The sequence below is a fragment of the Carassius carassius genome, chromosome 5, assembly GCF_963082965.1.
Source record: "Carassius carassius chromosome 5, fCarCar2.1, whole genome shotgun sequence".
NCBI classification, from domain to species: domain Eukaryota; kingdom Metazoa; phylum Chordata; class Actinopteri; order Cypriniformes; family Cyprinidae; genus Carassius; species Carassius carassius.
The window spans coordinates 15,398,822-15,411,913 of NC_081759.1; the positions used below are offsets into that span (position 1 = coordinate 15,398,822).

General features: G+C 35.4%; 1 protein-coding gene across 3 annotated transcripts; it reads left to right on the top strand.

The window, feature by feature from the left end:
- The first annotated feature begins 868 nt into the window (after positions 1-868).
- alg9 (ALG9 alpha-1,2-mannosyltransferase) lies at positions 869-12,796 on the top strand. 3 transcript variants are annotated; one of them, XM_059549879.1, is made up of 15 exons: positions 869-1,054; positions 1,702-1,888; positions 3,023-3,157; positions 3,685-3,755; positions 3,859-3,947; positions 4,058-4,193; positions 7,592-7,679; positions 7,867-7,972; positions 8,096-8,218; positions 8,298-8,452; positions 9,904-10,009; positions 10,253-10,400; positions 10,993-11,122; positions 11,450-11,580; positions 11,935-12,796. In XM_059549879.1, exons 1-15 carry the CDS (start codon positions 882-884, stop codon positions 12,056-12,058), a joined length of 1,902 nt encoding a protein of 633 aa, XP_059405862.1. In that variant the 5' UTR covers positions 869-881; the 3' UTR covers positions 12,059-12,796. The 3 variants fall into 3 exon arrangements, with proteins under 3 accessions (XP_059405862.1, XP_059405861.1, XP_059405863.1); XM_059549878.1 differs by having other exon boundaries at positions 870-1,054; positions 9,880-10,009; XM_059549880.1 differs by having other exon boundaries at positions 870-1,054; positions 1,753-1,888; positions 9,880-10,009.
- The last annotated feature ends 296 nt before the right edge of the window (positions 12,797-13,092 follow it).

Genomic DNA, 13,092 nt, shown 5'->3' on the forward strand with positions numbered 1-13,092 from the left:
GCAAATTATGCTTTAACCACATGGTCTGTCATTAAATAATTTTTTGAGCATTTAGCAAGTGTGCAGTTTTTTTGGCTTTATGTATCATTGCACCCGCACAAAACTGTTCATTATGAAACAAAAGGTCCTGTTTAAGAGTACTAAGAACATTATGGCTTATATAAAATTAGAGCTAGTGTAATATTCTAATCATTCAGTACCATGTTGCTGCCATCTAATATCATACCATGAGTGTACCATAGTACAATGGTGTACGAAGGTTTATAACAATATTATTATAATGATATAACAATACTTACATAAACCATTAACAAGATTAGTTGTTCATTTGGCTTAAATATGTGCAAAATGTACTGATGAGAAAAGATGAGAAAATTGTGTTATGAAATGTGTCAAAACACTTCGGACAATCGTTAGCAGAAGGGTTATTAAAGTAAAAAAATAAAAATAAATGTTGCTTAAAATAAAATCTCCAATTTTTTTTTACAAAAATTACAAAAACTGAAATAGAAATTAATAATAAAAACTATATAGACTTATATTAAAAATATAAAAATAAAATTATTCAACCTCTAAAATTCAAATGAAAACGGAATATACAAAAAGAATTCAAATATCAAAACAACAACACCACAATATTAGTTTCTCAATTATACTAATAACACATGTAACCTAATGTCCTCTCACTAATGGCTCGGCTCTCCTGAAACCAGGGGCCTGTTTCATAAAACAAGTTTACCAAATAAGCCAGGCTTATTTAAGTTAGTCTGACTTATTTTGAACCAAATCATCTGACAATAAGTCAGACTAACAGAAATAAACCTGGCTTATTTGGTAAACTTGTTTTATGAAACAGACCCCTGTCCTGTGTTCCTCTAGCGATGACGTCACGCGCCGCCAGTAGAAACATGGCGACGAAGGCTCTCCGTCAGCGCAACAGACGGGGGAGCAAACAGGACACGAACAACGTGACCAGCACACCTACCGCTGACAACCGAGCAGCAAAAGACGACAAATATGTTGAGGACAATAAGTCCAGTGACCCCCGAAACGAGTAAGTACCCATAAGCCAGTCCAGCTCCCGCGCGGTGTAATGTGTTGTTGACAGCTCGCTCGCTCGATAACGTCCGGCTGTCTGGATATGACAATAATACAGAGAGTATAAACACATGTAATGCCAATAAACTACATAAATAACACGAATACTGCGGAGAGAGACAGAAATAGTCAAATGCACTGTCCAGGCGACACGAATAAGCTAGCTTCAGTGTAACATGAACGGCTTTCATTCATTCATTCATTCATTCAATCACATCGCATCTCTAACGGCGTGCAAACACAGAGCTGCAAAACATATACTTTTATATCATGACTGTTTTAAAATATATGCCGTTTGTGGTTCATAAGATGCATTGCCTTAGTGACACTAGACAGTGGCATATGAGTTTATTTGATGCTGTATGTGTCAGGTGCACATTAGCGCCCATGTCCAATTTCATAATCTTCTTACATTGAAATATAGCGCATGAGGAATAAATTGCCCCTCGATCGACGTTGTTGTGTTTTGTTCGGTGTGAAAATCTGGAGTATCTGTATTGGTTATGCTTGTGGATGAGTTGTAGACTGGTTCTAGTTTAATACTGAAATAAATGAATGCCAGCCTGGTATAACTCTGTGCTCTGTTCCCATATTGCTTATTAGTTTGCTCCCAGATAAGCCCATTAGCTCCTATCCCCCGCCTCTCCTTTACAGGTCATCCAGTAAGGCAGGGCAGGTGTGGGCTCCTGAGGGCTCCACGGCCTTCAAGTGTCTGGTTTCAGCCCGCTTCTGTGCTGCGCTTCTCAGTAACATCTCAGACTGTGATGAAACCTACAATTACTGGGAGCCAGTGAGTTACACATTTTCTTGGTTTACAGTTTTATTGGTAATAAAAGTTTATTGTTTTTTTTTAATTTACATTAATTTTTTTCCTTGTCTAAGTGACTAATAAAATTTTGGTCGACCAAGCCTCTAATGATTAGTCGACTATTGGGGGGGCAGCCCTAATACTTTTTAAAAATAGCAGTAACAGCTGGGTAAAAGGTATTGTTAATGTTTATATTAATTATTAAAAGCTTTAATAATAGTCATTAATGTCTATGTACTTAGACATGACATTATTATTAATAATAATAATTATTAATAACATAAAATAATTAAAATAAAAAATTATTGCTGGAACCTATATAGCTTGTAACACCATGACGGCTTTTTATCCAACAACTATGACATAATGGTGCAAATCATTTAGTATTTATTATGATTAACTCATTATATATAGTATAACTTATAGCAATTATAATATAATTATTTTTAATATAATCATGTTTTATTATATTAAAATATAACATCTTATGGTGGGACAAATTAACATACATTTATAATAGTTTTTAATTCAATTTTTTTTATGTTTATGTAAATTTATGACAATGGTACAAAACATTTTTTGTTTATAATTTGTATCCTCTTATATAATATGTTGTTTATAATTATATATTTTTATTTATAGTTTTTATCCCATTCTTTATTGTAACATGTACTATTTTGTATGTTATATATACTATAACATATTATAATAATCATAATAGATTAATTTAGAATGTAATAATGATAAAAATGCATAATGTTTATGGTGTAACCAGTGAAGTTAAAAGCTGAACTACTGGTCTAACTGGAACAGCAGAAAGCAAATCCATATTGTTGAGCCCTGATCTATGTCACTGTTGTATCCCATAATGCCCAGGAGTATTAATAATCCAAACCACTAGAGACTGTAAAGGTGCAGTTCAGATGCAAAAGCTTGTTTTTGTATTCACTAGAAAGTTATCATGTCTATTCCTGAACATAAACACACCATCAAAGTAAAAACCTTATGAATGGGCCATTTAGCTGAGTGTCAGTCTTTTGAAAACTACCAAATTTGTATATAAAAGAAAAGTTCATTCAAAATTTTTTTTATTCTTTTTCTGTTTTTGCTGGCCAGACTCACTACCTGCTGTATGGTACAGGAATGCAGACATGGGAATATTCCCCGGTCTATGCGATTCGGTCCTATGCGTATCTTTGGCTCCATGCCCTTCCTGCCTGCTTTCATGCCAAAATATTACAAACCAACAAGGTAAACTAGTCACCAACCTCAAACTGATTGTTTAGCAATTTTGATTCTGTGTGTTTTTAAAGTATGTGCAATATACAGTAGTAGGATATTTCTATGACCAGTGAGATGGACACTTATCCTCACTGGAATCTGAAAAATCTGACCCTTGGAGCTGGATAAAAAGCTGTGGTTCCACAAACACCACATGATGTAATGCGTTAAAACGATGTTTCTTTGGGGTACAATTTTGCTTTTGCTTAATCACAGCTTTATCCAGGACTTCTAAAATGTCATTTTAAATGGCTCTCAGATATAATATTGAGTTTTCATTCAGTTTAGATCTGGCACACCCTGTTATGCAATTGTATTCTAAGTATATATTATCAGTTCATGCATTCCATGGGAACTGGTGCTGCTAGTGCCATGCTTAACAAAATAAGATGAGTGTTTCTTTTAGATGTACTGTATATAGGACGTTCATTATAGTCCTGCTTTGACATGTACACATTGACTAATATTTTTTTTTGGATTCTTTTGTTCCCATTCAGGTCCTTGTGTTTTATTTCCTGCGCTGCATGCTAGCTTTTACTTGCTGTGTGTGTGAGCTCTACTTCTACAAGTAAGTCTTACTACGTATTGCACCTTACATAAGCATTGGGCTAAAATAGGTGACTCTTACAATGAATGTGGTTTAAAGATCTAATCTCATGCATTTGACACAGGGCTGTGTGTAAAAAGTTTGGCCTGCATGTGGGCCGACTTCTGCTGGCGTTCCTAGTCTTGAGCGCAGGGATGTTCTGCTCCTCTGCAGGTGAGTCAGATCAGTGGCTAATAGTTGGCCTTTCTGGTTGCTTTCCAGTTTTCTTTTTTGACATTATTTTGTGAATGCTCTGCAGGTTAATGTGTTTGTGTTATGTGCAGCTTTCCTCCCCAGTACGTTTTGTATGTACAGTACGGTGGTAGCTATGACTGGCTGGTTTCAGGGGCGCCCAGGTCTGGCTGTGCTGGGTATTGCAGCGGGGGCCATAGTGGGCTGGCCCTTTAGTGCACTGCTGGGGTAAGAAATAATCTATATTTTATATGAAGAGTGAAAAGAAGGGTTTTCTACCACAAATAAATCATTTCCTCCCATAAATATTCCTCATCTGACATGAACTTGTGTTGCTGTATTTATATTAAAATACATATTTTTTTGGGTGATTCATATTTTAAGAATTATTTCCATTTTTTTTACCCAAACATTTTTGTTTTTGGAGGTTCAATCCATTTAATCCAATATTTCTCCCTGTACGTGCATCAACATTTTAAAATAAATATATTTTTATAAATAACATTTTAATATAAATTGATACTTACACACTAGCATTTGAAATATTTTTTTTTATTTAAACTTTTATGTAGAATGCATTTACTTAGCATTACATTGATCAGAAGAAGCAGTAAAGACATTTACAATATTACAGAAAATGCTGTTTAAAATAAGTGTTGTTCTTCGGAATTTATATTTCCTCATCAAAGAAAAAATCCTGAAAAAAATCCTGAAAAAAAGTTTTCACAAAAATATTAAGCAGTACTATAATAATTAACAATCATAGGCGGATTAACCATATGGGCAATTGGGCAAGTTCCCTGGGGCATCACGCAAATACATGTTCTGCGGTAAAACAAGGGATGTATTCTCAAACGTCTGTCTAACTGTGGCCTATTTCATCAGTAATAGCTTTGTGGTTTCACGTTTTGCAGCCATTGGCAATCAAGAGAGGGGCAAAGTGTAAACAAGCGAGTTTGTAAGTTTTATTTTCTATTCAAATCCTCACAAAACTATATGTAGCTAATATACATTGCTCAACAAATTTAATAGACTACCTGTCAAAAACTTTTTAAACAATATTGTAGTGGTGCACAATAAATATCGGCCAATAATTAATGGCCATCTCGTCAGTAAAGCCAGTTCTCTTAATCAGCGGTAAATTCCATCAGGTGTGTGATTTCACATAGAGCAGCTGTTACTACACAAAGCCGTTGGTAACTGACACACTGCGCAAATCCACGTTCATTAATATCGGCCGCTATTTATCGTGCACCCCTAAAATATCTTTTGTGATATTTTATCTTACAATCATTCAATCCCACCAATAATTATATTTTAGCATTAGAAACACTACTGTGACTAAAGATCTTACACATACTGGTAGATCAACCATTACAGAAACATAACAATGGTAATTTTGGTAATCACCAATACTTAGTTTAGGGCAGCTGTGGCACAAACTAATTGAGGCGGGGGGTGGTGGCCTAATAAATTTGTTAAGCACTGTATATATAATTGCAAATGAGACCATACACTCATTGGCTATGTTTACATGCACTCTTTTTGGTTCAATCGGACTGAATTCAATACGACTGATGAATCTGATTGTAATGTTTACATGAACGCTAAATAAAGTTATCAGGTTTTTGTGCGCATTTATATGTCACAAGCTTCAAATTGGAATAGATTTTTTTTTATATGCGCACACTGAACGTGAACATGTGCTGTGTTGCTCATATGTAGCGTGCAAAAAAAAAAAGCCCCTCCCCGTGATCAAAATGGGTTGCCTGTGGATGAGTATCCAAAACAAGGTTGTCCTGCTCCACTTCACAGTTGCCGAGTGAAAGGAGAGTTTTATAATTACAGGACATGCATTTATACAACACTTTATTCAAAAGGAAGAGCCACTCATTCCATGCGTCATACGTTATTACGTTATTTCTGTGTCATTGCACATGTGCAGTTCTTTCAGTTTCGGTGTTCAATCCGATTGAATGTTTACATGCACTCTCAATCATATTAGAAGAGGAATAAACCACCCCCTTCAATCCAATTGAAATTTCATTCGGATTGAGTTCAATCGGATCGATTAATGTGTTTATGTGAACTTTTTTTCAATCCGATTGAGCCGTCAATCCGATTACAAATGGATTATTTGGGTGCATGTAAACGTAGCCATTGTTGCATTTCTGAAAACACCCTTTTTACACAAGGGAGTAACACTTTAGAAAAAGGTTCCATTAGTTAATGTTAATGTATTAATTAACATGAACAAACAATGAACAATACATTTATTACTGTATTTATTCATCTTTGATAATGTTAGTAAATCAAAATACAGGTATTCATTGTTAGTTCATGCTAATTCACAGTGCATTAACTAATGTTAACAAGCACAACTTTTGATTTGAATAATGCATTAGTAAATATTGAAATTAACATTACCTAAGATTATTAAATGCTGTAGAAGGATTGTTCTTGCTTAATGTTAACTAAAGTGGTTAACTAACATTAACTAATGGAACCTTATTGTAAAGTGTTACCGAAAATGTTTTTGTTAATTCAATATAAATGAATGAAAAATGAGCTGAGCACAACAATGACTCTAAAAAGATTGGATTGTTATTATACCTGTAACAGTTGGCTTTACTAGTTATAAAATGTTGCTGCATACAGTTCAGATTTATATCACATCTTAGAACAGATTACACCTGTAAGAAGTGGCTTCACAAGTTATAAATAATTAATATCATAATATATTAAATAAATTATATAATAATATAATTTCAGAGTACACTGTAAAAAGTGGCAACCTGATTTTGTAAGGATTTTTGTAGCCTTGTTATCAGATCAATTTATTGATATACAATTTTGCAAAAAAAAACAAAAAAAAAAAACACTCTAGGTCCGCCACTGTTCACAATGTTACTTGGATAAAAGATCAGAATATTAAAAATGATTTCTGAAGGATCATGTGACACTGAAGACTGGAGCAATTCAGCCTTGCATTATAGGAATAAATTAAATTTAAAAACATATTAAAATAGAAACCATATTTTAAATTATAATAATATTTCACAATATTACTGTATTCACTGATTAAATAATTGCAGCCTTGGTGAGCTTAAGACTTTTTTTCAAAAGCATTAAAAATGTTACCAACTTCAAACTTTTTGGTGCATGCTTCCTTTTACCATTTCACCTGATGTAACTTTTAAATCCGCAATTTCATAATATGACTTAATCAGTTACCTATTCAAATATGGGGCTTTGTGTTTTTTCCTCTGATCAGAATTGTGAATATTTACATGTTCAGCAGGTAGATGACCCAGGTTCGACTGTGACCAGGGTCATGTCCTCATCCCACTTCTTCTTTCCCACCACTGCTATCCCGTCTACTCCATACTTCCCACTAATAAAAAGCAAAATAAATAAATAAATAAAAAAGTGAGTGCAAGACTGTAGTCTTGCAGTTTAATCCATGAATTATACTCTAGTTCCTTTATAAATAAATATGGCTAGTAACTATGTTTCATTTACTCAACAAAGTCAATATTTACTAGGATTTGGTGAAAAGCCAATAGAAATAATCCTGATCAGCCAACTAGGTGAATTTAGGCTTTGTTTACTGATTGTTGTTACAGCATACCCATTGCCTTTGACCTGCTGTTTCTGAAGAAGAAGTGGAAGAGTTTTATCACGTGGACTCTGGTGGCGTTGCTCCTCTTTCTGGTTGGGAAACTCATTGATTTCTGTATCCATCTTAGGTTGCTGAATTGTTTTTATCTTTTTTTTTTTTTAATCTGATTTGGGACACTGAGATTCCATCAATAACAAAATGGAATTTTAAAATAAAACAATATCCATGAATGGTGTATTGTACTTATATGATGACACTTATGGTTACATGTTTCTGTAGGTCCCTGTTGTTGTAGTAGACAGCTACTACTATGGAAAGCTGGTGATTGCTCCTCTGAATATAATACTATACAATGTGTTTACTCCTCATGGGCCAGATCTTTATGGTAAACTTCAAATCATTTGTATATACATTTAGAAAATAATATTGACTCGTGTTACAAATAAACAATTTTTTTTTTACAGATAAGTACTTTTTCATTACAATGTTTTTTTTTTCTTTCTTAAAGGTACAGAGCCCTGGCATTACTACTTTGTGAATGGTTTGCTTAATTTCAACATCGTATTTGTGTTGGCCCTCTTTTCTCTTCCTCTCACGGCACTTATGGAGGCACTGCTCCAAAGATTCAATGGTAAGAAGGATTTATCTTTGACTTGTTTTGTGATGTGCATGTAGCGTTCTGAACAGTCTGTTAATCTGTATAATTGCAGTTCAGAACCTCGGCCGGCCATACTGGTTAACCCTGTCTCCTATGTACCTGTGGATGCTGGTGTTTTTCACTCGTCCGCATAAAGAGGAGCGCTTTCTGTTTCCCATCTACCCTCTCATCTGTCTGTGCGGGGCAGTGGCTCTCTCATCACTGCAGGTTAGAAACAGTAGACTGAATTTTTTGCTGATGGTGATACAGTGGTACTGAATGATAAACATATTCATTTACCATGATATTTCAGACTCTGCCGTTCAAAATTTTGTTGTTTTTTGTTTTGTTTTTGAAAGAATTCTCTTATGTTAACCAAGGTGCATTTATTTAAACAAACATATTAGATAATATAAAATAAATACAGTGATGCACTTTTTTCACAATTCTTTAAGAAGTTCCAAAGAACATTTATTTAAAAAGAAAATGTTACATTGAAATAAAATATTTATCAATAGGAATGGTAACAAATGTCTTTGCTGTCGCTTTTGATCAATTTAATGCATCCTTGCTGAATAGAAGTATTCATATATTTAAAAAATCTACAGTCCACAGGAGAATTTGACACAGAATTACAGAATCTACAAAGAGTTTTGGAACTGAGTTGATGGACCGATGAGACAAAGATTAACCTTTATCTAAGTGATTGGAAAGCAAAAGTGTGGACAAAAACATGTGCTTACGTTGTTTGATCGTAAGCAAACAACCTCTTCTGCAAAGCTTGTTGGAGGTAGTGTCATGGCATGGATGGCTGTCTCTAGAACAGGACCTCTTAATTTTAATGATGACTTAATGTATGATGGCAGTAGCAGAATGAATTTGGAAGGGTACAAAATCATCTTGGCTACCAATATTCAAGAAAATGCCACCAAACTCATTAGAAAGCACTTCATATTGGATCAGGACAATGACCCAAAACACCCTGCCAGTTCAGTCAAGGACTTTATCAGGGCAAAGAAATGTAGAGTTTTAGATTGCCAAAATCAATCTCCAGATTAACATCCGATTGAACATTAACTTCACCAGCTGAAGAAGAGACTAAAGACAGAAACTCCCCAAAACAAGCAACAGTTGGAATCTGCCTCATTAAAGGCTGGAGAAAAGCATTTCAAAGCATAAGACCAAGAGTCTGGTTATGTCTATGTGTTGCAGACTCTGATTGCATGCAAGGGATCTGCAACTAAATATTAGCTTTTAATCTTTTACATCTGCCTTAAATTCAACTGTCCCAATACTTATGCTCACATCAAATAGTGGGATGAACTCTAAAAGTGCTGTCCTTTTTATTTGGTAAAACATGTATGTGTTGAAACGGCTAATGATAAAATGTGACATTCTGTAGTTTTGTCTCATATTCTTCTTTTAATTATATTTGCATATTTGTCTCGACTCCACACCAAACAAAGCAATTTAGTTTTTTCTTGTTTCAATACTTATGGAGGGCACTGTATGTCCAAAAACTTCTTGTTTTCTTTATTAGCATATTTCCTCAGTGTTGTCCAAATTTGTTTGCTGTTAAACCTGTGTAAAATATGAATGTGAAACTTGAATTCATTCCCCATTTTAAAATGTTTTCTGTCTGTTTATCCATGTAGAAATGCTATCACTTCATATTCCAGCGCTACCGTCTGGAGCACTACACCATCTCCTCCAACTGGCTCGCCCTCGGCTCCGTGCTGCTGTTTGCAGTGCTCTCGCTGTCCCGATCTGTGGCCCTCTTCAGAGGTAAGGATGTTGAGCGCGAGAGAGGGACCAAGAGATTTTGGCCAGTTCTGCTGAAATTTGCCCTCACAGTAGAGTTATCTTAAAAGTGACGTGACATACAGCCAAGTATGGTGACCCATACTCAGAATTGGTGCTCTGCATTTAACCCATCCAAAGTGCACACACACAGCAGTGAACACACACACACACACCGTGAACACACACCAGATGTCTCTCTCACATGGGGTTGCTGTATGTTTTTAGGCTATCATGCTCCGCTGGATTTGTATCCAGAATTTCATCGCATTGCTAAAGATCCTACAGTCCACACAGTTCCTGAGGGAAGACTGGTCAATGTTTGTGTGGGCAAAGAGTGGTATCGCTTCCCTAGCAGCTTTCTGCTGCCCAACAAGTGAGTTTGAATTCTAATTAAATTCTCAAAACTGCACATAAATATAAACTTTCGTTCAAAGAGTTATTCATTTTTTTTCTAAAGTACTTGATAGTTTTATTCAGCAAGAATGCATTAAATGGCTCAAATGTAAAGACTTTCATAATATTACAAAATATTTCAAATAAATGCTGTTCTTTTGAACTTTAATCATTAAAGAATCTTGAAAAAACTTATTTCCACAACAAATGTTAACCAGCACAACTGTTTTCAACATTGATAATAATAGGAAATGTTTCTTGAGCACCAAATCAGCATTTTAGAATGTTTTCCTAAGGATCATGTGATACTGAATACTGGAGTAATGATGCTGCAATTTCAGCTTTGCCATCTCAGAAATAAATTCCATTTAAAATATACAGAAATATAAAACATTTTAAATTGTAATAAAATTTCACAATATTACAGGTTTGGCTGTTTTTGATCAAATGATTGCAGCCGTAGTATAAGATAAGAAACTCTTTTCAAAAACGTAAAAAAAAATCTTGCAACCCTCTAACTTTTGAATGGTTGAATGTGTATTAACTGTTAACTGTATCATCTTGTTTTGCAGCTGGCACTTACAGTTCATCCAGTCAGAGTTCAGGGGTCAGTTACCTAAGCCATATGCCATGGGTCCTGATGCCACCTGGGTAATCCCATCAGACATGAATGATCAGAATCTTGAGGAGCTGTTACGATACGTGAGCGTTCCTCTACAAACACCTCAATTTAGCATATGACTCATTGTAAGGTTACAAAGCCTCATAACTGAGCTGTTTTTTTTTTTCTCTTTTGTTAACTGTAAAAATCAATTTCACTCTAAGTTGAGTTCGGATGACATTTTACTTTGGAAAATCAACTATTGAGATCTCTAACACCCCTTTTATTTATTGATTTTTAACTCTACACCAGTTCAAAGAAATATAACTAGTGTTACTTATCTAAAATCTTGACATGTGTCTGCATATGTCATTGTTGCAGCTGTATGTGAAGTACTTGTGTAATTTTCCATGTTCTCTGGCTGTCAGGTAGAACTGAAGCAGTGTCATTACCTGGTGGATCTGGCAACGGAAACAGAAGCCCCTCGTGAACCACGATACGCCTCCAACAAAGAGGAGTGGAGCATCATTGCTGAAAAGCCTTTTCTAGACACTACCAGGCAAGTCTTTATGTCTGGAGTAAGGACATTTTTGAAAAACGCGTGAAAATTGCAGGGCCCACTAGAGGGCCCCCTTGTTCTTTTAAAGATAACGTGTGTTCTTATGACATCATTGTCAAGTGCTCAACATAAATTGTTGTGACACTAGATGTCTGATCATCCTAAATGAGATTATCCTTGACCCAATGTATCAGTAATTATCTCTGGTTGTCATTATTCTGTTCACGATGGTGAAATAAAAGTGGAAATGTTTGATAAAAAAAAAAAAAAACAATTATGGATTTTGGAGACTGACATTATTTTTCACTGTTCATGACCCTGGTGCTGTTCCCTTTTCGTGTCTCTCCCACACAGGTCCTCCAGATTGCTCAGGGCCTTTTTTATCCCATTTCTGTCTGAGCAGTACACCACCTACAGCAGATATGTCATCCTCAAACCGAAACGACCCAAACACGCCAGGAAAAGAGTGCAAGGCTGAGCTGCTGTTCCTGCTATTTTTCCTTTATCGCAGTCAAAAAGCCCCTGCAGTGCTTCATCCCCTTTGGTCCCAAGGTGTTCCTCCTAAACTCTTTTTGTGCACACGTGTGTGATTGTGTTTGTGTTTGTGAGAGAGTGAATGAATGAATGAATTTGCCAGAGTTTGTTTGACCATCTTGGCTATCAAGCCATGCAGTATCAGCCTGTTTATAGACTTCCGTGGTGCTGCTCATCCTGGACAGTTCCAGCACAGAGCATGGATGCCTTACCCATCTTTCCCGATCATCTCCCGTCCATTCCATGCCCACTGTTCCTTTTTTCCTGCTTGGGCTTCTCTGCGTCTTTCTGAAGCATTTCAGAAGATTTCTGTTTAGACGACCCTTTAAGGACTACAGGTCCCTCGTTTGTTATGACCTCATCCTTGATCTGGGACAATGAACTGAACATGAACTGAACATGAGTGCAGACCCAAACCAGATGTCATGTGTCATCCATCCATCCATCCATCCAGAGCTGAACTTCTGTTCATTTGTCCTGTCAGCCTCAGCATCTCGGGATGAAAGTTGCACCAAAAACTCTCTCAGTGTTCTCCAGTTCTGTCATCAGTAAATGTGGACATTGACTGTGAGGTCAGACTGCAGACCAAGACTATTGAGTGTTTACATTCCAAATCATGTTTGTCATCTTAATCATATCAGTGTTAACTGTGATTGAGTCAAATAAAAGAAGGCTGTCTTAATATGTGGCTGTGGCATCTCAGAGAAATCATCTCAAAAAGCATCAAGCAATTGTTATTTCAAAGTCTAAAATAGTCACTGAAATATGTAAAATCTTAAATCAGTGAATTTTCCCTGCTCCGTTCCAATACATAAATTAATTAGTTAGTTAATAAAATGTAAAACATAAATTAAAAAACATCTCAAATTGACCATATTTCTATTTAATATAAAATGTTTATCCTAGTTCTGCTGTTGTAAAAATTACAAATATTTATTTATTTAAAACTAAACCAAATCTAAAATTCACACATTTCTA

Excerpts from the sequence above, each read along its gene's own strand:
- alg9 (XM_059549878.1), top strand. The coding sequence starts at position 882 with ATGACGTCACGCGCCGCCAGTAGAAACATGGCGACGAAGGCTCTCCGT. Across the intron at positions 3,158-3,684 it reads AAATATTACAAACCAACAAG|GTCCTTGTGTTTTATTTCCT; the intron begins GTAAACTAGTCA and ends GTTCCCATTCAG. Across the intron at positions 3,756-3,858 it reads TGTGAGCTCTACTTCTACAA|GGCTGTGTGTAAAAAGTTTG; the intron begins GTAAGTCTTACT and ends CATTTGACACAG.